A 26689-nucleotide genomic window follows, 5' to 3' on the forward strand; every position below is an offset into this window, starting at 1 on the left:
AGGCAAAAACCATTTTCTGGATGTCCTGCTCCATTAAAAGAAATAATGAAGTCTTTCTCATTGGAAGTGTCTAAATGCTGCCATCTGACATCAATGTGCAGATCTCTGAGAAGCTCATTCCCCTTCTACTGCCCCTGGTCCAGCTCATAGGACTGAAAAAGGCAAGTACTTCACACTTTATGAAATTGAGAGATGCTTCCCTTCCTGTCCTAGCATCTAGCTCTACCCAGCTAGGCCAAGTCCCTGGGACCAGTTGGCTCACTCTGTTTCTGAGCAAGCTCTGTTCACTCTATCATCTGTACCCATAAGTTCTCCTCCATCACCCATGCTATAAATCACTTCTTTCCAAAGGCAGCCTGCAACTTGTAGCCTATAAAAGGCTATGGGTGCTGAGCTTCTCAGGTTGTCCTCTTTACATTGTATCCTCTCAATTCTTCTGGAATCAAAAGGGGCTGAGTAATCACCCAGTCACTGACTGGGTCCTCACTCTGGACCAGCTACTATCAGCATTAAGGGAAGGTGGGAAAGCAAAAATAAATCCCTTAAAAAAACAAAGAAAACACTCCAAAGACACTGACTGTGCAGGTGGGATGGAGTGAGGCCCTGGTCTATGTATGGATTTTTAAAGAAATCTCTGAGGGTTTCTGATGACTGACCTCGTTTAGGAATCCCTGATTGAGTTCAATTTTCTCTCCAACTGAGGTCCAGAGAGGTCACATGAAAGGTTGGGAGAAATGAGCCCAGGTCTCCTAATTCTAGGGCCAATGTCTTCACATAACAAGCTCCACCACGCAGAGACAGAGTGAGTGAGCTCCTAGGCAGTTGTCACATTTGTGCCTTTCCATAAGCTACTCTGAGGTGATCTGGAGGATCTGTCCTGTGGGTCTTTTCCCTTTTTATAGGGCATCTGCCCAGGGACAGGGGCTGTCTTGTATGTTCTCTCTATTCTCTGAAGCATCCTGAAAGTTCAGGACAAGAGGGGCACCAAAAAGGGACAAACTGATTCATCAGTCAACTTACCAATTTCAGCTTGTAACATGTCAGGGATCTTCACTCTGAGAGGCTACAAAACAGAAGAGTGAGGTAGAAGCGTGAGATCATGTGTTCCAGGGGAATGAACAGCATGCAGGTGGGGAGGGCTGACAGTTACTTTTTCTCCTTCTGCCTATATTTACTCCCACCTCCTCCTCTCATCTCGCTCCAACTTTATATCTGAATTCTAGGCCAAGGTTTTAGGAAATGGAATCTGAGGCTATAGGTCAAGTTGGGATCATATTCTAAAGGTGGCAATAGTTTAGTTGAAAATAGTTTTTCCACTCTTATTTCAAGGCAATCAGGGTGTACAGAACAGGCATGTTGCTCCAACTGGTGGCAAGGAAGAAATCTGTTAGGCTATCTGATGGGCTCTCCCTCTCTTTCACTTCCAAGGAAACCAGTCTTATGTCACCTCTACTGTAGAACAGCCATTACATGGTGTTCTGGCTTTTGCTGTACCAGTTGTTGATATTTGGATACTGGGGTGGTTCCATAACAACCAACTGAGAACTGGCAGCTCTAATCTCCACACTCAAGACCCACTTAAAGGAGCAAATATAAAAATACTGAAGAAAATAAATTTTCCCCAACCTCGTTAATCCCAATAGCTTACTGCCAAAAGAATAAAGCCATTGTGGAATTAGTTCAGTTGATCAGATTAGAAAGTCAACCTGGGAACTGCCCTTGCAGGCAGAATTCTCTTGTCAGTGGATCCCTGACTATCCCTGGGCATTACGTCCAGATGCACAGAATGCTCATCTGGCCCAGATGCTCCAGGTCTTCTCAGTTCCTGCCTTTGGGCAGTAACGTCAGGCGGAGCTTCAGAAACCTGGGTTCTCTTTGCCTTGCTGATCTAGATCACCTGATGTCCCTGAGGCCTCTGTTCTTCATCCCAAGAAGGGCAAAGCAGACATGGTTGAGGAAATCATTAGAATTTGGTGTCAACTCTTCCCTTCTCCAACTATTTCAGATAGAGGCAGTATGTATTCTGTATGTGGAACTAAACAGGTAAAGAGAGTCAGTTTTTGAGAGGAAACCTAATCTTTCAGCCTGGACATCTCTTTAAAAACCTGTCTCCACTTGGCCTGAATGATTTGCTTAGTTTTCCCCCTGACTGTGTCTGAAGAGTAAAATGAGATTGTAATTTAATCCATGACTGCCTTACCGCATTTTTCTCTAGGAAAATATTCCAGATGTCTTTTCCCAAGCTTCGGGAATCCTTGGGGTTTGTCTGCTGATAAACTTCTGCACACAAGTAAAAAAGCTACAAGTAAAGAGAAAATGTGTTAGAGCAACGGTTCTCAACCAGGAGTGGAACTTTACCCCTTGGGGGGATATTTGGCAATGTATGGAGACATAACTACCAGGGGAATGGGTGCTACTGGTACCTAGTTGGGAAAGGTCCAGAGATGCTGCTAAACGTTCCCAAATGCACAAAACTGTTTACCATAACAAAGAAATCTCCAGTCTAAAATGTGAACAGAGCAGAGGCTGAAAAGTCCTGGGTTAGAATGTTTCAGAAACCTGTGACAGAGTAATCCTTATTCCTTTCCCATGTGCTCATTCTCAGGGTCCATCACTCCTCCATTCTGTATCCTTTCCATGCTTGATATTTTACTTGTGTCTCATTTATTTATATATTGTTTCTTAAGGGTTCATGCTTTATTTCTCTTTGTGGTATGTCCTATCTTTTTCAGGAATGCTCTGAAACACCAGCACTTGGAACTTAACACATGGGTGTTCAATATCCTGCTGAGCAAATGGACATTAGTTCTGGCCTCTGATCGCGGTAGCAGTCCATGACTTGCAAGAGGCTTATTTTGGACATCAACCCCCTCCTCCATCCCTCTTTCTTTCTCAGTAGCTGAGCAAAATGAAGTAAACTGCAAGGCTGCTGGTGCTGGGCAGGACATGCAGGCACCATACTCCCATGTTCATTCTTCAGACTGAGATACTTTACCACTGCACCCTCTGCCGAGTTTTCTTGGTAACACTTCATTTGCAAGGGCCATTCTCTCAACCCCTCCACCAATCTGTATCCATTCCTTCATTCAAAAAATTCTAGAAAGACCACCTTGTCCAAGAAGACTTCCTAAACTGATCAAGAACGGCAGTTTTCCAGGCCCATCTCTTTCTGCTACTCCCTACGTAGTGGATGTAGTTAGCTGTGTCATACACAATGAACACTCTCCTTCTCAGGTTTTATCTTCTTTCCTATTGTCACTGTCCTTGAGATGCCTGACTATGCCCATGGATCTGTTATGTAACATCTGGAGACTGGGCACAGAGGCCAGAGATTCTCTTTGCCAAGCACAAGCAGGCACTCAAACCAGACTGACACTTCTGACTTACCAGTGGACTGGGGTCTGCCTGAGAGAAGATGTAACGGAGAAAAACTGCCAGATGAGCTGGACGTGACTTCAGTTTTTCGAGATCTTGGAAGACGATGTCACTCTGAAAGGCAGAAGGGTGAGCTTCACAAGCTGGTGCAGAGGCAGGGGCAGTGGAACAGCCTGCTCCAGCTTTGCCCCAAGTTCTCCACCTTCTAGGCTCTATTGGCCAGGGCTCCCTCCTTCAGCTCCCTTCATAGCTGGCGCCAATTACACTATTTCCAGGCAAGGGCATGGCATGATGATGCCATGCATGGCAAGATGATGAAGAAAGGAGAAAATCAGGAAACTCTCACCTCATTGTTGAAATAACCCGGATCGTAATCTTCCTCTGGGCCAATAATTAAAGGCTTCGGGCTCTGATCTATACCCTGGGGTAGAGAGGCAAGTTGTAGAGATGAGAGGTTATAGAGGATGAGGATCCAATCTCTTCAATGGAATCTGTTCAGTAACAGCACAGCACTCACAAAGAAAGCCACTTGGGTCTGATAAACGCTGGTCTCTCACTACTACCCCTCAAATCTCAGAGCACAGATGCAATGATTTCCACTTGCAGGAAGCCAACTGCTTCTGGGTGGGGCGCAGCAGACTCTGAGCAGCCTGGTCACATGACATGTGAAGATGGGAAGTAAGAGAAAATGCTCTCTTCCTGTTTGCAAAAGATCTAGGGAGGGACCATCAGCTAACAAACTAAGAGCCCACAGTGCCTGCTGTATGACTGGGTTGGGGGCTGCACTGTTTTCCTAAACAGTCACCCTATAACCTAAACAAGCACTCTCCAACTCTGGTATCCTGGTATGTACCACAGTGCTGATGAATAGCTGTATGCCTACCTAGTACTGGTGGCTTAATAAATGACCAGAGATGGTTGGGGATATAGCTCAGTTGGTAGAGTGCTTGCCTTGCAAGCACAAGGCCCTGGGTTCAATCCCCAGCACTGCAAAAAATAAATAAATAAATAAATAAATAAATAAACAAATAAATAAATAAATAATCAGAGAGCCAAGGATTTGATCTGTCTCTTCCTGAACCACAGATAATGGGGCTGATCTTTCTCATACCACCTGCATTATTTGCCTTGTCTGCCCAAGAATCTATGGTAGATATAAATTACCTGTTAAAATCCAAGCTCCTTAGCTTTTCTTTCTTTCCCTCTCAGGCCAATATTAATAAAAACCAAATCTTAACCAACTTGATCACTAAGTAAAGGGACTTCACACGGCATGAACATTAAAGATGCTTCACAGGACAAGTTCTTCTTCAGCTTTCACAGCTTTTTTAGCAACTATGTTTTCCCTTAATTTACTCTTTGTTTCCAATGACTCCTCAGCAAGGGCTGTTTCTGGAACCCACCTAGCTTACTTAAAGCCCACTATGATGTTGGCGTGGACTATTTTCCTCTCCTTTTTTTTTTTGGTACTGGGGATTGAATCAGAGATTCAATCAGAGATTCTACCACTGAGTTACATCCCTGGCCCCATCACCCTTTTTAAAAATTTTGAAATAGGGTTTTGTTCAGTTGCTGAGGCTAGTCTCAAATTTGCAGTCTTCCTGCCTCGGCCTCATACCCAGTCTCCTCACCACATTCTCAAGAAGCTTCCCCTGATAGTTCCTCCCTGATGCCCTGCTCTCCTTTTCTGTTCTCCTGGATAGTTAATGACTCTATGCCAGAACAATAAACTCACACAGACCCAGAAGATATTGCAGAGTCTAACACTCATTTGTAGTTGAAAATAGCAAACCCCAGAGAAACCAACTGGTGTGCTTGAAGTCACAGAGCCAGGTCCAATATGCTGCTCTAGCATTTCCAGACAGATTCCAAGTACCCTTCTTTCCTGTAACATCCCAGTCTCTGAGCCCCTTCATCCCCAATAGATGCTGAATGATACTTCTGGCTCTCTGGTGAAAAGCACCACATAACTAGGCTTTTGCTTGTTTGGTAGGAGGATTTTTTTAAAAAGTCTTTAAAAATTCATATATTTTTTTCTAATTACAAAAGCAGGCTGGGCGCGGAGGCACATGCCTATAATCCCAATGGCTTGGGAGGTCGAGGCAGGAAGATTGCAGGTTCAAAGCTAGTCTCAGCAACTTAGTAAGGCCCTAAGCAACTTAGTGGGACCCTGTCTCAAAAAATAAAAAGGGTTGGAGATATGGCTCAGTGGTTAAGCACCCCTGAGTTCAATTCCTGGTACCAAAAAAAAGAAAAAAAAAAAAAAAAAGAAGAAGAAAAGCTCCTCATTAACAAATCAAACATACAGAATTGCCATAGAAAGTGAGAATTCCCTGTTTCCATCGTACTGTTGCTGACAGTTTTGTGGACAGTTTAGGTTTCCCCCACGCCATTAGTAATATATGATATTCAGGCACTAGAATAATGTCAATTGTGGTGGCACATGCCTGTATATTCTGTATATTCTCAGGAGGCAGAGACAGGAGGATTATTAAGTTTGAGGCCAGATTTAGCAACCTAGCAAAGTCCTAAGCAACTTAATGAGACCATGTCTCAAAAAAAAAAAAAAAAAAAAAAAAAAAAAAGAGAGAGAGAGAGAGAGAGAGAGAGAAACAGAGAAAATGCTTAGATGTAGCTCAATGTTAGTGTCCCTGGGTTCAATCTCTAGGACCAAAAACGAAATGCACTAGAACTATAATCCTAGCTACTTCAGAGGCTGAGGCAAGAAGACTGCAAGTTTTATCCTTTAAGAGGTATGGCCTAGTGGGAGGAAGTTCAGTCACTAGGTTATGCCCTTGGGGGGATATTAGGACCCCAGCCTCTTCCTCTCCCCTTTTGCTTCCCAGGTGCCACGTGATGAAGAGACCTCGTATGCCACATGTGCCTGCCATGATATATGGTGCTACCATAGGCCCCAAGAACAGGGCCAGCTGGGTGGAATGGTGCACACCTGTAAGCCCAATGACTCTGGAGGCTGAGGCATGAGGATCACAAGCTCAAAGCCAGCCTTAGCAACTCAGTGAAACCCTAAGCAACTCAGCAAGACCCTGTCGCTAAATAAAGTATAAAAAAGGGCTAGGGATGTGGCTTAGTGGTTAAGGGGTTCAATCCCTGGTATCAAAAAACAAAAACGAAATCAAAAGAAAGAAAGAAACAAAAAAACACCGAAGAATCAGGGCCATTTGGCCATGGACTTAAATCTCTGAAACAGGAAGCCAAAATAAACCTTTCCTACTTTTAACTTTATTATCTCAGGTATTTTGTCACAATGATGGAAAGTTGACACATCTATAATGTGCCAGGCACCATGCTAAATGCTAGCATACTAAGACAAGTTGAATCTAATGGGAACATCAGTTTTGTAAAAAAAAGAGTTAAAAGCGGAAGGATAAACTCTGTAATAGGAAAAAGATGCAGCTCAGAATTCTAAACTTCAAAGGGAAGAGACAACTAATTCACTAAAATCACCCCATAAAAGTGATCTCAGAGAGATAAACATGTATAGGAGAGCCAGGGAGGGCAGGGTAGAGACAGGGAGAGATAGACAAGAAACCATAACCCATTCTAGGGTTACTCACTGAAGCCTGGGAATAAAGTCCCTGCATAAAAAGTCTTCCAGGGAAAAAATAAAGTGGTTACCCCAAGTCCACATACTTTTCCTCCAAAGACTACCCAGAAGGCTTATCATGGGAGAAAAGACCCAGTTTTTTTCAGGGGAAGGAAGAAAAAGGTAGATAAGTCAGATCTAGATTCCAGGATTCCAGGGATAATCACGGGCTGAATTAACTTCGGGTATAACGGTACAATTCAGTAGTGACTATTTGGCTGGACAGGAGGATTATCATTTTCTGTTTTTTTCTTTATACCTTGTTCCCATTTTACACACAGGTAATAATCTAACAATCCCACGTTTGGAAGACCTTCTTCCTGGATTCAGAGATGAACTGGCACTGAGTCAAAATGAACTCTAGAAAGGAAACTTTAAACTTTTTTGATCATGACTTCCAATAATAAACTCATTTTCATTTTTCAACCTGGTACACATATATGAAACTGAAACAGAAATTTTACAAAGCTATACTTACTATAGGCAATGAATTCTGAGATTTTCTTTGCCATATTATTAAGTTCTACTTCATTAAAATATTGCACTGGACCTCTGATACTGTATCATGATTCAAAAGGTGATAACTGAGTTTCAAATTACCATCTGCATACTTTTTACACCAATGACTTTCAGTATGGGAAGTGTACCACTACTAGATCTCCAGATGATTTTAGGTGGGATGATTTTGTGGAGACTTGAGATAATTTTAGGTGATACCTGGACATGCATTAAAGAATGATGAATCATATTATAAAAAAGTTTCTTTTCAGTTTCCATTCAATCCTTTTGATTAACCTAGAGAAAGTTTCAGTCTGCTGCTAATCTAACTTTAATACCCTTTACAAAGGCAGAATCAGTCTCAGGCTTAATTAAAGCCAATGATGAGCAACAGAATCTGGCCAGAGTTTATTTCTGTTTTATCTATTTTGGAAATTAGTGATATATTCACATAGTTCAGAACTGAGAGTATACAAAAGGGTAAATATAATGAAAAGTCCTCTTTCCACTTCTATCCTCAAACTATCAATACTGAACTTCAGAAGCAATACCACCATGTATTATCTAGAGGTACCTTATAAAGAAGACTCCTATTCCTGTTGTGTGTGGATGAGGGGTGGATACTGGGGTATGAAAACAAGAGGACAAAGTAGTTGGGGTGAGAGGGACCTTGGCCACTAAGCTACATCCCCAGACCTTCTTATTTTGAGACCGGTCTTGCTAAGCTGTTGAACCTGTGATCCTCTTGCCTCAGCCTTCCAAGTTGCTAGGATTACAGGTGTGCACCACGGCACCTGGCTCCTCCGCCTCTTTTTAACATAAATTGCAGTTTTCTGTCCATGCTCTTCTGTATCTTGTAGACAAAACTTCACAAAAATGTTTCTAAATTTATACTTTGTATTTATACTGTGTAATACTGGTTTTAATGTCAGGAGTGACATATTTTCTTTAAAATGAATTTGAGTTTAAAAAAGTTAAGTTTGAAGAAAAATATTACATAACACCATATAGTTGGAATGTGGATATGGAAAAAATCATCACAGTTGTGAATTTTAAGAAATGCTATTTTACAGGACCAGGAAATTGCTTCCCTGTATCTCTATAGGATTCTGTTTACACAATGACAGGCAATTCCCTGGCTCTCAAGTCAGCCCACTACGTTGTCAGGCAGTCCAGATTCTTTACAAGTTTTTGCATGGAGCCAAAACCTGTCTACCTGAAATCTCCCCTGGACCTGGTTCTATCCTTGAGAACGTGGGCTTTCTAATCAAATTTTGTAGAACCCTAGGGTTCCATGGAAGTATGCCTGAGAGTAGGGGGAGGTTGATAAGGAAAGATGTCAGGAGCACTGAATTTTTATTTGTTTTCTATATTACAATTTCGAATAATAAGATTTTGTTTGAGAAAAAGATTTTGTTAAGAAAAAAAAGCACAGAAAATTAGTATTCTGGAGAGACAATGAACAAACCTATTTCCTATTCTACCAACATACTAAAAGGAAGACCAGCTATCTGCTTCTTAGCTGCCATGTCCCTACAGATGAATCCACTGACTTGTCACAAAGAAACAGAGATCACCTGATTTTCATATTTTTACTTATACCATGTTCTTTCTTCACTATTTGTTCTCTAAGTGATTGTCTTAAATTGTGGATGACCAGGCAGGGTTTAGTCTAACTATTCAAGACCACAAACTGGACAATAACTGCCTCCAAATCACAGCTCTGGCAGGGGAAAGGAGAACTGCAGGGTGGCTCTGATCACTCACCTGGTCACTGCTGGATGGAGGGACTGGTACATCTGAGCCCTGCCGCCTGTGGTGCTGGGCCACCCTGGCCATGATCACAGGGGAGGTTCGAGGACTGTCTAGTCCAGGGTCTGATGGTACCGAATTCCGATTCATCAATGACTAAAGAACAGAGAATTCTGTGAGAAGGAACCTCATCCAGAACACTCTCAGGACTCAGATCATTTGGAGATGATAATCATGCCTGCATTATACTGTACCCTTGGTTACGTATCGCCTCATTCAATACTCAAAATTAGCCTTAAGGTTCATAATATTATTTGTGCCACTTTTTACCCAACAAAACTAAGACTTGGAAAAGTTATGAGATGAGATCAAGGTCAAAGAGTTTATACCGTACTCCCGAATTCAATCCAGGCAACTCACTGCCTATACACTTCATCACCAAATATGTCCTCTCACATAATGTTAACTACAGATTAGTTAGGACCACTCCTCCTGCCACTTTTTTGGTGACCTTCCCACATACTGGTCCTTTCACATATATCCATCATCTTCCCACCTATAGGGAAAATAATGAAGTAAACCTCTGTTATCTAAAATTAGGCTTTTAACATGCTTTCAACTACTTATTCACATACTTAGTTAATCTGGCTGAGTAAATGATGACTTTGCTGTCACCATTGCTTCTTCTATTTGCTTACTTTTACATTGCAAGTTTTTATTTACAATTTATATATGCAAACTGAGAATAGCTAGAAGAGATAACCTTTGAGGTTAACCTGAAATTCTTTGCCACTCCAAAAATAATAAGCCATTCAAGCAGAAAAAGACAGTGGCAAAGAAAGAAATTAGGCTGGGTTCATTTTAAGAGGATTATTCCCTGCCAGGTAGAAATGTTTTTGGTCATGTCACTGTCTTAGATGATTTATGTTCTACTCCCTTACCCTCAAAGGTCTGCTATACTTGATGAAACAGCCTCCCACTCCACCCTTTTTATATGACAGAGTTGACTATGATAAAATACAAGCCAGATTTGATGATCTGGCATGTAGGATACATTGAAATCCATTTTTTGGAACCCAGAGCATAGTGACTAAAACCCTTAGTTCTGGAACTGCAGAAGAAATAGATATGCAGATGATGGGCCATAGGCCTTGGTGTGGCCCATAAGTAGCAGAGACTTCAAATGACCAGGGCAGGGATAGCAAATGCAGTTTTAAATAGGCCATGCTTCTGCTGGCACTCACCTCACTGAGGGAGGGGAAGCGCTCTGTTCCAGAGTCCAAGCCACTGTCTGCCTCCTGAGAATCCAGAGAGAGACGGCCTGGGAAGAAAAGAGTTTAGTAAGGAAGAAGCTCTGCCCTGGGGGAAAAAGAACCTTTATTCTGGGCACCTGTGCACAAGGCAGGCAGGGGAAGCACCACCTTCCCTCCTTGTGCCAGTTTTCCTTTGTGCTCTTGTCTCATGACCCCCAGGTTCTTCTGGCACACCTTCTACTCTAGCTTTCACCTACCTCTGCACTGTGCATAGGACATGCCACCTAAAGTAAGAATGCAGATCTATCTCACAACTAGTTTTACCCCCTCAACTCATTCCCAGCCCTCTTCTGGTCACCATCCCTTTTCACAAGTATTAGTTGAGCTCCTAAGTGTTGGGGAGCTATTAGGCCAACAGTTGTCTGGACCACAGTTTTCCCAATATTTTCCTGGTCCCGAAGCTACTGGTTAGATGCTCATTTCTACTGCATGCATTGCCCTGGGTGTTGGTACTGTTTTCTCCCATTATTGTTTTCTACAGGGCAGATACTATGCATTTTCTTCCCCTGAAGCTGCTTTGTGGGGAGGAGACAACAGATCAGAATCCTGCACTAGAGGTATATGTAAGAGAAAAAAAGTGTGAGGGGGGACTCACCTTCTGATGGTCTCTGGCTGGTGTCACCATAGGTTGGAAGTATGTCCTAAGAGAAAGGCCCAGATGGTGAGAAAATTCTGTGAGCCTCTCCCACTCCTGATTCCCTCCAATCAGAGTCATATATGCTTATAGTTAGGCTACTTCTGCTTCATTACCTCAACAAAGCCAGACTAGAAGAGATACTGCTTCATTTGCACAGTCTGAGAGGATGGTGACCCCTAATGGTGGGAAGGAGCTTTACCATTACTAAAAACCAAAAATCTCCCTTGTTTATCACTCTGGACCTCAAAACACCTGTTGCCTTACTTGGATATAGGAAAGAACTTCCTATAGAGCACTACAAAATGCTCAAGCAGGGACTGAGGGAAGATATAAAAAGTTTATCTCTGAGTTTGCTGAGGACTGACAGTATCTGTTGGCCTGAGACTGATTGCCCCAGCAGTTCTGGAGAAGTGATACTGACAGTGCTTTACGATTTACAAAGTACTTTTCTAGATTGCATTTCCTCTTTCAGCAACTCTGAGTGTGGCATGCTCATTCCTTGTTATAAAGGAACAGAAGCTCAGATCTTCAGCAACTTGCCCAAGCTATACTGTAGAAGCCAGGGCTGGAGCTCAGATTTTCAGATCCCAAGCTCAATGTCTCAGACTCATCACCGCACAAGCACAGGGACACTAAAAGTGGGAGTAAGCAAGCACTGGCCCCTGTGATAAGGGCATACCTTCCTTCTGACAATACCCAATTAGGTATTAGGTGGATAATATTGTGATCTCCATTTTATAAATGAGGAGACTGAGATTCCTAGGGATTAAATAACTTGCCCAAGAGTTTCAAAGCTGGTGGGAATGAGAGCTCGGATTTGAATCAAGATGGTCCATATCTACAACATTCAGAAAATGTACACTTTAAATATTTCTACTTGTGTTTCCCAAACTTTTCTGATCTAGATATTCTAAAACAAAGTAGATAAGACTTAAATTTCTATTGGTTTTGGCAAATATTGTTCTTTGATACCTTAAAGTTTCTGGAGAGTAACTTCTTATTTACCCAGAAAACTGAGGCTTGCTAGAGATCAGACAAACACTAATAATAAAGTTCCAGAAAAGAACAGATAAAGAATCATCTCCTCTCTGGAATTTTCCAGTGTGGTTAGCTGCTGATGCAGATTCCTCTCAATGGACTGTGGATCCTTTATATAGACTGACATTAAAAAGGACTTGTATTTCTTTGAGAAGACCAACTACTTGAAGGCTTGGTGGTAGAAAAAGCTGCCAGATGAATACTGAAGAAAACCAGGTAATATACATTAGCCATGAGGAAACTATCCAGAAGGGAAGGGAAGGAAAATTAGGAGACTAGAGTCAACAGTCTGATTTATTTCATTTCTTTCTTTCCATTGCAACTGTAAGTTCTTGGAGGTCAAGAAATTGGCTTTTTCTTTATATGGTATCCCAAGTATTGGGATAGAGTTCAGCCTCTCTGGTGCTAAATAAAGAACAGCTGACCTTTGTTTGCTTGTAAAATACTAAACACTTACTGGCTCAGCCTTTAGGTTCTGCCATGACTCATAAGGGCCTTGTGCTCTTGCTTTCTTTCTGGTTCTAACCCAGTTCAACTGCATGGTGCCTGTTCTAGAGCTATGCCTACCATCACTCACCACTAAGCCACCAGTCTCCTGCTGGATCTTCAGCTGTAACTGAGTGACACGCCGCCGGGCACCTTCGATTTGCTCTTCCAGCAGGCTGGCGGGGTTCCGGCTATACACCTCACAGATACGCTGGGGAGGGAGGAGGAGGAGGAGGAGGAGGGGAAAAGGCAGAGGGCGGGTTAGTAGAGAATGGATGACTCACCAGTGGGGAAAACAGGCAGTTATCCCAAAACAAAGAGGAAAGAAAAGAGGTCTCTAGTTTTCTAGGAGATGCACATTATTTCACCATTATTTAGGATCAGAAAAGGGAGTGAGAGATGAGAAACAGAACACAGGAGGCAGCTAGAGACAGAAGACAAAATACAAAGGCCTGCCCTAATCTGACCCACTCTTCAAGGCTTGGCTTGAGTCCCACTTCCTAAGTATGGTCTCCCTTGACTCCCACTCAAATGTGAAATACTGAAGTGAGAGTCCAGATCATTATATAATAAAGTGGTAAAGAGAACCCTAGGAATGGAGAAGCAGCAGCCTGACTAGAGTAGTCAACGTCCCTGTGCCATCACCAGGAAGCTCGTGGAGAGCAGAAGTCATCCAGCCCTCACCTTGCTCTCCCCATAGCATGCAGCAGAGGGGAGCACAGGGGCTGAGGAAGACTTGTATCTGAATCCTAGAACCTCCGCTCAGGGCTAATGTAGACTTGGGCAAGCTTGAATACATCCTCATCAATAAAATGGAGATGACAGTACTGCCTCATGGGATGGTTGTGAGATCTGAATGAGATTATGTAAAGTGCTCAGCAGGAGGTCTGGTACATATTACACACCAGAATACACAGCAGCTATTAATACTTCACTTCACAAGGAGATACTTGACAAACTTTGTTGGTTAAAGAAGTAAAGATGTTGTGTTCACATATCACCTATGTTCATCTGGGGTGTCCAGCTACTTGACAAACTTCTAAATTCTCACATTAAATGTTTCATCTTTTCTATGCCTATCAAGCCCAACCCTTCCCCTCAATGCCAGCAGATAACATATTTGAAAAAATTTTCCCAACTCGCTCCACTTCAAAACACCCAGAGCCATCTTTCCTCCTGCCTCAGCAGAGAAACTGTCTACATCTTACAAAGCTAATCCCCTCTCTACCTATGGGCACTTCCTGGACACTTTTCACATATCTTCAAAATCGTCCCTTTCCAATGGCTTCTTCCCTTCATCCTATAAAAATGTTCAAGTTCCCTGACTTCAAAACACCACAATGAGGGCTGGGATTAAGCTCACTGGCAGTGTCTGCTTCATATGCACAAAGCCCTGGGTTTGATTCCCAGTTCAAAAAAACAAAAACAAAAACAAAAAAATCCCCAAAACAACAACAACAAAAAACCACCACAATAAAATCCTTTCTACCAACTCAGATTCTTCTTCAAGCCACTGCCCCATTTTTTTTCTCCTTTCTCTCATAACCAAATGTTTCAGAACAATACCCTACACTTACAGTCCCTTGTACTTTGCCTTCCAGTCATTCCTCAATATACATTACCTGGTGTCTTTCCTGTTTTCTCAATAGCTACTCTTTTGAAGATCAAATATAATAATCAATCGTGTCATATTAGAGATTGGTACAGTGTACCAAAGAAACATGTAAGTTCCCAAAACCATCCCCAGCTCTCTCCATTTCTCTCTGCACTGGCACCCTGGGTGATCTCACCCAGACCCCAATTTCAAAGATCATCTTTATGCTGAGAATATCTGAATCTCTATTTCAACTCAGCCTATTCTCCTGAGCTTTAGCCCTATCGCCTCTGTATGCCTGGAGGTAGTAGTTATCTGAATGACTCATGGGCACCTTCACTTCATTCCTATAAGGTCTCTTCCTCTCTGCCCTTTTACTTCATCAATGGCATCACCATCTACCCAGGCACGCAAACTTTGGGCCATCTTTTAATTCTTTCCTCCCTTACCAACTGGGTAAGTTCTACTGATTTGACTTCTGGGATGTTTCCCATTACTATTCTCTCCTTTTTGTTCTGATTCCTACTAATCTTGTTGAATCTGTCATCATCTTTGTATCTACTGCAACAGTCTCCTAGAAGGTTTCCTTTTGTCAATTCACTTAACACGTGCCTCAAAGAATACTGATTTGAAAATGTGACAAGTCCTCTACTTAAATTCCTTCCATCAAACTTTAAGCTCCTTAAGAAATTTAAGGCCCAAATCACTTTCCAACCACTGCACCCACTGCCATTTTCAATTTTCTAGTCACAGAAGACTGAACCCAATCAAGTATCACTCCATGAAATTTTCTGAACTGTATAAATAATTACTGCCTCTTTTGGGCAGCCATGGTACTTAAAAAATTTCTTAAAAATAGTCATTGAGGTAATTCATTTAAGCCTCATCATCCTGAAGTGTATATAATTCAGTGGCTTTTAGTATATTCATGTAGTTGTGTAACCATGTTCACTATCTAATTCTAGAATAGTTCTATCACCTCAATAAGAAAGCTGTTACCTGTAAGTAGTCACTGCCACATTCCCCGTTCCACTACTAATCTACTTTCTGTTTCTATGGATTTGCCTATTTTGGATATTCCATGCAAATGGAATTAAAAAATTAGTGAACTTTTGTCTGGCTTCTTTCAGTTAGCATGTTTTCAGGGTTCTCTGCGTTACAGCATGTATCAGCACTTACTCTTTTTACGGATGAATAATACCCATTGTGTGGATATACCACATTATGCTTATCCATCAGCTGATAGACATTTGGATTGTTTTTACTTTTTGGCTGCTATGAATGTTCATATACAAGTTTTTGTGTGAACATGTTTTTCTGGGTATTTACCTAAGAGAAGGATTATTGGGTCATATAGTATCTCTGTGTTTAACATTTTGAAGATTTATCTGAATTTTCCAATGTGGCTATATCATTTTACATTTCTACCATCAATGGCAGAAATAGATCAGGACAGTGAATATGTAGATAAAATAAAAACAAATATTTCTCAGATTTGTCCACATCCTTCCAATACTTGTTATTTTCGTTATAGCTATCCTAATGGTTGTGAAGTAGTATTTCACTGTCATTTTGATCAGTACCCTTGTATAACTAACAATGTTGAACATCTTTTCCAATGCTTATTGGCTATTTGTAATTTTTCTGTCCTGCAGTGCTGGAGATGGGACCTTCTGCTAGGAAGTACCCTACCACTGAGCCACACCCCTAGTCTGTTCAAATTCTTTGCCAATTGTGCTGCCTTTTTACTGTTGGGTTATAAGTAGTTTGCGTATTCTGATAATTAGACCATTTTCAGATAAACAATTTGTACATATTCCTTCGATTCTGTGAGCTGTCCTTTTACTTTTGTGATAGCGCACCCTTGAGGCACAAAGTTTTTAATTTTGATGAAACCCAATGATATTTTTGTTTTGTTTTGTTTTTTTGCTTTGGGGGTCATCAAAGAAATCAATGCCTAATCCAAGATCATGAAGATTCATATCTATGTTTTCATTATGAGTTTTAATTTTTAGTTCTCTTTGATCCATTGAGTTAAATTCTGTTAATTGTGTGAATAAGGGTCTAGATTTATTTATTTTTTTTTAATTTTTTTATTTTTTTGTGGTACTGAGGATTGAACCCAGGGCCTCAACATGGTAGGCAAGCACTCTACCACTTAAATTTAAGCACCCCAGCCCTTAAATTTGTTTTTTTGCATGTGGATATCTAGTTGTTTGGCCACCATTTGCTGAAGAGACTATTCTTTCTCCACTGAACTGTCTTGGCATCTCTGTTGAAAATCAAACTGATCACAGATGTGTGGGTTAATTTCTGAATTTTATTCCACTGACTTATAAGTTTACCTTATACTTTACCACTGTGTCTTGATTATTCTGTCAATACATAAATATCAGCACTTATAATGTAACAGGTCCTCATTCATACCTTCATATCCCATGGAATAACTAACCCCTTAACGGGAAGGTTCACCTCTCATTTATCTCATTTGTCTTTGTAACCATTCTAATTCCTGTTTCTCACAGTACCTCTACTCACCACTCTAGAACATACAGAACCTAGCACACAGCAAGAACTCAATGTTTATTAGATAAATGAGGTGTATTTTCACATTGCTGTGCCTTTGACTTAACCTGTCCACTTGCTAGCATTTTCCCTCATCTCTTTTGCCTACTGAAGTCCTACCTTTCAAGGTCCAACTAAAATACTATACCCCCTGTGAAGTCTTTTCCCACATGACCCACTGCTAATTAACTGCTCTCTCCTTTGTTCTCTTATTGCAAATTCTTTGTTTCTCCCACTCACCCTCTTTGAATTTCCCACATTTAGATTTTAAACACATTGAGGGGAAGAACCATCTAATCTGTTTCATTTCTGCATACTGCAGGAACTAAAACAATGCTTTATACACAATGAGCACTTACTAAAATATATTAAATTTAAATAAACAGGTGAGATTGCCACAAGCTATAGTTATACTAAGAGTCTGATTATTCCACTCCAGTCAAATTACTTTCTTACTGTTTTCTGTGCGTATTATTCCTAGGCCTGGAAATCTCTCTTCATCCCCTCCCATCAACAGAGCTCCTACAGCCATGAGTCTGACCCAGCATTCACCTATCCATTCCCATTTTCCATGCCTCTTACCCTTGGAAACTTATAAGATCAATTTCAACTGGCTCTGATTTTCCTTAATTCTAATGTTCCTTTATTTTGTCTGCCTGTTATGTCACTTATTTGTATTTAGTCTTCATACTCACTATCCTTATCTATTACTCAAGGAATTCTATCATCCCATTCACTTTATTGGTCAAATTCTGCTTTAACAAATTCTACTGGCCAATGACAATTCTTCAGTGGTCCTGAAATTTTACTTTTAAGGTCTTAATTGTGATGGGATGTAGTTTGCAAACTACAGTTGCTCTGGTATTATTTCATTAAGGCAATGGCCAGTCTACCTTTACCAGTAACCTCACCTGTAACTCTTTTTCCTCTTGCCTCAGCATATTCCTGAGGATCTGGGTAGCATGTTTTTGAACTTCAGGATCCTAGGAACAGAAAATATAACAGTAGTGAGATTTGGGGACTATCTCAATGCTAATTCTCAATGCTGATCCTTGGGCAATGAAAAGGTATAAGAGTAGAGTCAAGGTCATAAGTATGATCTGTGTAACATTGAGTATCTTACTGGAATGCAGTAAACATAAAACCTCATTTTGATTTTGTTCCTGAGCTTCCTAGAAACCTTGTCTATAATCACCTTTGGTATCAAACTGCTCTCTAACTTCTCTATGGACTTGCTGGCTGTCTTCTTTCCAATGAGAAATTCCTGTTCCTAATACCTATTTGCATTCTGTCCTCTTTTATGCCTTTGCAAAGGTTTTACTACTCTGACGGTTCTCTGTTTTTATCCTTTTCTGAATCTCTCCCTCTACTGACTGAATTCCATATCTTACTCCTCCAGGAAGACATGCTCCTACTCCTAGACTTAATAGCATACCCTCCTGATGGTAATCAATAACCGTCCCTAAGCAATGATTTCTGCCCATGCCTAGAGAAGAAATTCCCTAGTGAGGAGAAGCACTCTCATCAGAGGGCCTCTGCCGGTGTTTCACACATTTAAGGAACACAATGAATGTTACTACCTGATAAAAACTCATGTTCATTTACATGGGAGGACACGGAAGCCAGGAAGAACCCTTTCATGCAGGGTACTCATGTTTATTTTACTCTTTGATGATGGTCATATATCTTTTGTCCTGTCTCTGCTTACCACAACCCCATTCAACTTGGTCCCCAATGGGGAGCTCTTCAAAGGAACCACAGGAGAAGGAGTCAGGAGGATTATTACCTGCAGAGGTTTGGGTCCTGTGATGCGTTGTGGAGGTGGCAGAGGTGGAGGTGGAGGTGGTGGGATCACAGGGATGACTCGGGGAGCTCCTGCCAGGAATGGTTCCTGTTGGAGCCCAGAGACACTAACAGGTGAAGGTGAAGAGCCCAGGAGGGTCAGTGCAACATAGGCGCCAGCTGGAGGAAAACAGAGCGGCTTGCTAAAGTCATACTGTTCTGGATAGTAGGTATTCAAGCAACAGGAGGGGATTCTTTCATTAAGCTCATAATCCTGTGGATTGATTTCTCCTCACTTTTAAGGCCCCAATCATTCTCTAATTCCTTCTTTTCTATCCCACACCAACCTCATTCCACTTGCTTATCTTCCTTCCTGCAGAGACCCCAACCAAAATTTCATTCACAAATATTTGGGATATAGTGAGATGTTTCCTTATCTCACTAAATTAAGTAGCCAATGCAAAGCCCAAGCACACTGCCTACTTGGCACATAGCAGGTACTCAAATTCTAGCCCTCCACCTTCCCAGACTTCTCACACCCTTTAATTCTTCCCTCAACATTTGCTGCTTCTATGTAATTACCTATGCAGACTCAACTATTGGGTCTTCCTGGCTGTAAACTATTTTTGTCCCTGCCCCCCAAATAGGAAATAGATGAAGAAGAATGCAAATGAGAGGGGACAGAGACATGGTCTCAGTAGGATATGGCCTACACAAGAGTGGCAAATATGGGTGTGGTAAAAATGAAGATGTCTGATGAGGAACATCTCTACTAGAAATAACAGGGCTTTGTGCCTGTATGGCTAGGTAGATCACTCCATGTGAAGATTAAAGATATAATTTTCAGCAGCCTCAACATCTACTAAAGAAGCCATCTGGAACAGCAGGCTTCCTCTTTTCTCCCTCTCAGTCCACCTGTCCTCACTTCTTTAGTTGTCACCCCTATCCAACTCACATTTAATAAGCTTTACCACCTCCAGGTGTGAGCTGTTGGTCACCATGGTGCCGTTGACCTGTTGAAGGGACAAAGAATATTATGTAATAGTGAGAGAAACTAGGAGCTCTTAAGATCAAAATGCCACTTCTTTAGCAAGCCATTTTCCAATACTCCTCAGTTAACTCTAGTCACTTGTTTACTCTCCTTCACATTATGAATTTGTTCCTGTTCACATGTGCCATGTGTTTTGCCTCCCCTACCAGCCTATGAGTTTTCAGGAACAAGACCTGTCTTCATTTCTTCATTTGTTCAGTCATTTTTGGGGAGAGTGGGAATGTAAGATCATCCAACCATTTGCCTCACACATATGTATGCCAACTGGCTCAGTGTGCTACCTCTCTGACTTGAGGATTTCTTTAATGCTTATAGGACACCATTTTGCAGATGGCAGATCTGAATGGATAGGGCATGACAGTAGTTTAGAATAGGCCAGGACCTCAAGCCAGCACAGTGTGGACAGATTATTAAGCTGAGAATCTGAAGGATTTAACCTTACTTTTATCATATCTGAAATAGGGATAAAAAATCCTACTCTAGAAGTGTGGTTGCTTGGGGTCCAGAACATGGAAGCCAGCTCTCTTTACTCTCTCTCTTACTACATTATTATGTTCCCTCTCAAGGTGCACCCCCTAACTCAGGGTCTGATTGACAGTTGGTATGGAAACAGAAGTTTGCAATTCAGGCCAGGGCCAGAAAGCACACCTGCCTCCTCTCCTGAGGAGGTGGGTGTCAGGGCCACTCACTTTGATGATTCGGTCGCCCTCTTTCACACCAGCTTTCATGGCTGCACCTCCTGTAAAGAGAAGGCATAGTCAGCAAAACCCCCAAACTCCTCCAACCCCCAAGATCACTGAATATACACTAAACTCCCTGTCTGATTACCTCCCCTCTGAAAGAAATTTCATCTCATTTCAATGTGTGAAGCACCTCCAATCTGGGTAGACAGCCCATTCTGCCCCAGTGAGACGAAGGACTTTTGTTTTGATACTGAAGACTGATCCCAGAGGAGCTTTACCACTGAGGTACATTCCTAGTCCTTTTTTTTTTTTTCTTTCTTTCTTTTTTTCAAATTTTGAGACAGGGTCTTGCTAAGTTGCTGAGGCTGGTCTCAAACTTGCAATCCTCTTGCCTCAGCCTATTGAGTCTCTGGGATTACGGGTGTGTGCCACTGTGTCTGGCTAAGAACTTTTAAATCAGAGTGAACTACATAAGGTCACATCTACTGCTCTTCCCTCCACCTAGATCAGAGGTCAGATTTCTGACAACCAGTCAAGGTAGGAGATAAGCAGGGCCAGGCTCTGGGAAGTGTATGTATCTAGATATGTTCCAAGGTCAGATAAAAGTTATTTCTTATTATCCAGTGGGAGAAAAGAGTTTACTGAAATAAGCGTAATTGGTAAAATAATCATAATTATGAGGAATATGGAGAAAAATACAAATGCAAGCATTTTAAACAGGTGGTGTGTAAGTTCTGAGAGGTTCATAAACATTGAGGATTCATAATATTAAAGATAATGTTGTCTTATTTTCTGTTTAAAAAAAAAAAAAAAAAAAAACCAGTTTAAACTATTTATAGTTTCTCCCTTTAAAAAGGACCAGATTAAGGTCTTCTGATGATGGATGACTAAGAGGCATTCAGAAGAGAATGTGCTATTGACCTTTGCAGGTTATCACTCAACTGGAGGTAGCAGTGATTTGGACCACTTCATAGTTTAAAATGGCTTAATTTATACCCAGGAAGAACTTACACTTCTGAAACAAGTTAATGTCAAAACAAGTTAATGAAAACCATAAAAATTATGTTTTGTAAATTTGCCCAAGATAATCATTAAATCTCTTAAGTTGTATTCATCTGATCGAAATGAAACTCCCACAAAGCACATCTAGATGTTTCTAGTATCTACAGGAAAAAAATATAGCAAAGACCACATTCCAGTTTGGCTTTTCAGTAAAGGCCTCAGACTCTCTTCAACTAAAATATGCTATTTATGGAAGACTTCTTACAAATAACTTAGAACTCTCTTCCACAGTCATGTAGAAATGAAAGCCAGAGAGGAAAGAGTTACCTTGCCTAAATACATGAAACATGTGAAGTAACTTCTAATAACTCAGTTATTTAAAAAAAAAAAAAAAAAAACAAACTTTAAAGAATATGAGCGAAAGTTCTCAGACATCAGTGAGCACAAGACTCACCAGAGGAATTTGTTAAGAAGTACATCCTTGGCCCTCCTGCCAGAAAATGGTTTCGTACGTAATTCTGGGGTTGAGCCCAGGAATAGGAATTTCAATTATTCTAGGGCTTAGGTAATTCTGATATAGGCAGAACACAGACTGCAGGAGAAATAATGAACTAAAGAAACCTAATATCTGAAAAAGACAAAAGCCAACTGCTTTATTACTCTTGTGATTTCAATGCTAATCCAAATGAAGTCTCTCTCTCTCCTCCCTAAAACATAAACACACGCAGGTGAGTGCACCCTGCCCCCCCCACACACACACTTCAAAATTCATTCTTTATTGCAAGTCATCTTTCTGTTTTTTCCTCTTTAGGTCTGATTCTGTCCAGCCTAAGAGGAGGAGAAAAAAAAAAACAAAAACAAAGAAGAGTTGCACCCACACTTCACTGGAGGGGATCCCCTTTCTGTATCTAATAAGACTGCATAAGTAAAGTACAAATTATTGGCAGTTCCACTAGCTCTCTCCCAGCCTAGTCCAGGAACCCTGAAAAACACAGGAAGGAAGGAAGGAAGGAATAAAACTCTCTTTTCAGAGCTTTACCCGAGGATATGAAAAACATACCTCACACTGATAAAAGTTAGCTTCCAAGTGTAAGAAGCTGTAATTATTTGCATCTTTGTATGATCCACATTATCTCCTTTCAGTCATATATTTAAAATTCTCTTTTCCTTTTTCCCATAAACATATCCCAAGTCTTTCTCCAAAATTACTGCAAGTATATTTTCTCTTCCCCCTTTAACCCTAGGGTGAAATGCAAAGCCTGCTTCCTACTCTTTCCTAGATTCTCCTATAAGCCAAGCCTACAATGTTTCATGTGACTACCAACCCATTTGCCACACTGAAGTTCACTCCTTTTAGGGATACTTTAAAAAAAAAAAAAATATTTTGTTTTAGTTGTAGGTGGACACAATACCTTTATTTTATTTTTATGCGGTGCTGAGGATTGAACCCAGGGCCTCACGCATGCTAGGCAAGTGCTCTGCCACTAAGCCACAACCCCGGCCCTAGGGATACTTTTTTATACCTCTTCCTTTCTCTCCTGCTTGTCTTCTTCAACTTGGGTCAACTAACAGTAATTCTACTACTTGGTATATGACAGAGCTTTGACTGTTTACAGTTCTTCTATATATACGATGGTCATGTGATGGAGCTGCTCATGAGGCCTTCCCTACTCTTCACTCCCATCCCACCAAGTTCCTATCTTGTTGATCTGTTTTTAATTTCTATCATTCTAACTACTCCTGAAATCCTGTTTTTTCTTAAAAGGGCTTCCCAAAGTGATCAGAAGGGATATAATTATGCCTTGAACCACAAAGTATCCAAACTTCTAAATACCACTTCATCTGATACAAAGTCTAACATAAGTTATTTATCTTTTGGTAATATATTACTTAATAGTAACTGATTGCAAATGTAAACCGTTTGGACAGTGTGCAAACCTCTATAGAAAGTAACTATCTCTGATCATTTAGCCAGGTGCTCAGCTACTTGGGAGGCTGAGGAAGATGTATCATAAGTTTGAGGCCAGTCTGGGAAACTTAGTGAGACCCTGTTTCAAAATTTAAAAAAAAAAGGGGAGGGGGGCTGGGAACATAAATCAGAGGTAGAGTGCCAAATGAGTTCAATCCCTAGTCACACACATGTGCGCATACACACACACACACACAGAAGGGATGGTGGTGAGGGACTAGGGATGTACGTAGCTCCATGGTAGAGTCTTGCCTAGCATACAAGAGACCCTGGGTCAATCCCCAATACAGCAAGAAAAAAAGGAAAATGGGAAAAAAAAGAAAAAAGAAAGCGAAAGTGACTATCCATGCACTTAGCCAGGTAAGGCGAAGAGAAGTATGAAAGGGCCTTTGATGGCAACTTCTGACCCAGTATGAGGGGCTCTCTTTGATGGCAATCAGGCATTTGACTGATGACTGAGGGTTGTTGCATTGGTTTTGCACTTCCCAGCTGAGGTAGGAGGCACGTAGTGTGATCCTGGGAAATTCTGCCTAGTGGCTTGGTATTGCTCCAGATGTCTTTGGGGAGCCAGCTACAGAGTACTTCACTCATGCCTCCCAGGGCTCCCCCAAGCACACATTCTCCAAGTCATGCAGCATCGTCACATATGTGAAGCCTTCTAAGAACTGCCCACCGAAAGCAGGAAAGATGCTGTACTCACCAGGCCGCACAGACTGCACCAGAACAATGCGATCCCCACTGACCGTGAAGCCAAAGCCATGCTGGTCTTTTTGGATGATGACACAGCGTTGAACAAGACCTGGTAGGAAAGAGAGAGGGAGAAAAGGGTGGGGCAGGCAGTGTCATTGGAGGCCAATGGCAAGGCCAATCCAGAAATGCCCCAATGTGTGTCCTCCTCAAGAAGCCTTCCCACACTAACCCAATTCCTTAGATTCATCCTGTCCTAACATAGTATTGCAATAAATTGCCTCTCTCAGGGACTGGCAAAAACCTGAAATCTACTTTTGTCTTTCATACAAGAAATGGTCCTTCACTGAGATGCTTGTCTCTTTTGTACTTTTCTGTTCTTTTTGGTTTGTCTGGGTGATACTAGCCAAAGAACAGAGGAGGGCCAAGTCTAGCCACCTTCCTGAAGACTAATACCACAAATAAGTAGCTCTGCAGGGTGGACTGGAAGTCTTATGTCAAATTACACCCAATGGGACACCAGTTCTTATTGACTGTTTTGAAAGAGCTGGATAACTCACATAAGATGACTCAGGGCTGATCCATTGCCAAATTCAGGCAAGGATAAATGATGAAGAAAATATGAACATCCAAGCACAGAACTTTAAAAAAAAAAAAAAAAAAGGGAGAAACCGAGGTTATGCTTCCAATTTTCTCCATCCATGTGACTGTGTGACAGATACCACATGTGTGACTGTCTTTTGTAATGACTCAAACATGGGTTCTAGAGTTAAAATGGAACTGGTTCCACGTCCTGATTCTGTTCCCAACGAGTTTGTGCAGTTGGGTAAGTTTCTTGACTTTTCTGTGCCTCAGGTCCCTTATGTTTCAATAAGGATAATAAAACCTGTTTTCTAGGTGTAAGGAGGCAATTTATATAAAACCCATAACAATGTCTGGTGCACATCGTGTGCTCAACATAAACACTAAGATGTTTTACATTTGGGGCATACAGATGCTGTGTATCTCTGTATCTATGGGTTAAGGCCCAAGAAGGTAGTACCTGTTGTCTCTGAGGCATCAGAGGGCTGGCGGTGGTGGGAAGGGGACTTGCGCTCAGGTGTGGAATCTCCCAGAGATGACAGGCTACTTAACCTGGAGAAGGAGCAAGGAGAGCACATCTATGAGTTGGAAAGGGAGGGATCAGCAGAAGGGTGGTGGCTCTTTAAAGGGCCCTGAGTCCTTGACAAAGAGACCACCCCACCCACCTTTAACCTGCTCAATCTAAATTAGCCATGTCTACACTGCTGGCCATACCACCTATCTGGAATCCTGGCCTGGCAGGACAAGCATGCTCTCTTTTAGACTCAGCAGGGCGTGTAGGGAAACAGTCCTTCATGGAGCCAGGTGACAAGGAGACAATGGCAAGAAAGGGATGTGCACATATACACATACACACATGCTTGTAGGGTCTTACCAGGCTGCAATGGGGCTGATGGAACAGAACGAAGCAGCAGAGGAAATGAATGCAAGAAAAAGACAGGGAAAAAAACAATAGCTAGTTAGTGTTAAGCGATGATTTGCAAAGAAAAGGGAGACTGGAGGGAAGGACATGGAGGGTCAAACACATACAGAGGCCTGCACAAACACAGCAGAGCACTGTAATGGTTGTAGCAGAGACAAGCTCCCCATTTTAGTTTCACCTCTTTGCCCCTCAAAGTTCCACCTCTCTAAAATGGCAGTCTCCAGAAGGGTAACTGGGCATTTAGTACTAAACTAGTGGGTACATGGCAACTGGCACACTTTTCTTCTGAAAGGAGGGGTATGGCAATAGCTAGAGTTTCTGAAAATTCCATTTATGTCTTGGGAATCACGGCAGAACAGGAATCTGGTTTGTTTGTGGTAGTGTATTCTAACCACAGCCAGCCTGAGGTACATGCTTAGAAACTATTTGTGACTACGGATGACCAAATCAGATTCATTGCTTAATCTCTTCTTTACTCAGAACCCCTATAGGAACAGAGGAAATTCAAATCATTCCTGTGGCCCTCCTTTTTTAGATAAGTATGCAAGTTGACAGTTTCTGAATCAATAGTTGCTGTCTCTCTGAAAGGGGCAATTCCTACCCTAGCTAAAGTAAACAACCTAAGTAGATGTTTATTCATGGAATCACTGTATATAATTGCAAAATACTGGAATAATCTAAATGTTCAAAAATGGGTGACTGGTTAAATGAATTACTTTATGTAAATAAATTGACATCCAGAACTTGGACATATAAAATAATGAGAAGGTACTTTATATAAAACACAATAAGGATTGATCTGGGGATTTGTTTTTGAGGGGGGAAAAGATACAGAATTATGTGGATATTATAAATAGTAGATAATAGGGAAAATAAATGATTTGCTTATAGATTTGCATATGTATGTAAACATACTTAACATCTTGGAAGGTTACAAAAGAAACAACATTGGTTGCTTCTGAGGAGGGAAAGCAGATGGCTGGGCACGAGGATGAGACTGGGATGAGAATAGAGATTTATCATTATGTTCTCTTTTGTACTCTTCAAATTCAAATCATGTGAAGATACTATCTATTAAAATACCAAATAAATATATTTTAAATATAAAGGGGGGGAGCCCCACCACCACAGTGGCATCCCTCTTAC

General features: G+C 41.4%; 1 protein-coding gene across 14 annotated transcripts in view; it reads right to left on the reverse strand.

The window, feature by feature from the left end:
- The window catches only part of ARHGEF11 (Rho guanine nucleotide exchange factor 11), a 116647-nt gene that overhangs the window by 23401 nt on the left and 66557 nt on the right, over nucleotides 1-26689 (reverse strand). For 5 of the 14 annotated variants that reach the window (XM_079109156.1, XM_079109158.1, XM_079109163.1 and 2 more), the window contains 14 exons: nucleotides 25082-25173; nucleotides 24053-24151; nucleotides 20388-20437; nucleotides 19603-19660; nucleotides 18652-18827; nucleotides 17777-17848; nucleotides 12798-12917; nucleotides 11141-11186; nucleotides 10477-10553; nucleotides 9248-9388; nucleotides 3722-3796; nucleotides 3388-3489; nucleotides 2201-2299; nucleotides 1021-1063 (listed from right to left, as the gene is read on the reverse strand). In XM_079109156.1, coding sequence (XP_078965282.1) covers nucleotides 1021-1063; nucleotides 2201-2299; nucleotides 3388-3489; nucleotides 3722-3796; nucleotides 9248-9388; nucleotides 10477-10553; nucleotides 11141-11186; nucleotides 12798-12917; nucleotides 17777-17848; nucleotides 18652-18827; nucleotides 19603-19660; nucleotides 20388-20437; nucleotides 24053-24151; nucleotides 25082-25173 — 1250 coding nt within the window. Of the gene's footprint in view, nucleotides 1-1020; nucleotides 1064-2200; nucleotides 2300-3387; nucleotides 3490-3721; nucleotides 3797-9247; nucleotides 9389-10476; nucleotides 10554-11140; nucleotides 11187-12797; nucleotides 12918-17776; nucleotides 17849-18651; nucleotides 18828-19602; nucleotides 19661-20387; nucleotides 20438-24052; nucleotides 24152-25081; nucleotides 25174-25495; nucleotides 26616-26689 lie in introns of those variants that run through there. The other 9 variants (XM_079109161.1, XM_079109165.1, XM_079109153.1 and 6 more) reach the window with 6 other exon arrangements.

Source organism: Sciurus vulgaris (assembly GCF_902686455.1).
Source record: "Sciurus vulgaris genome assembly, chromosome: 1".
Lineage (NCBI taxonomy): Eukaryota > Metazoa > Chordata > Mammalia > Rodentia > Sciuridae > Sciurus > Sciurus vulgaris.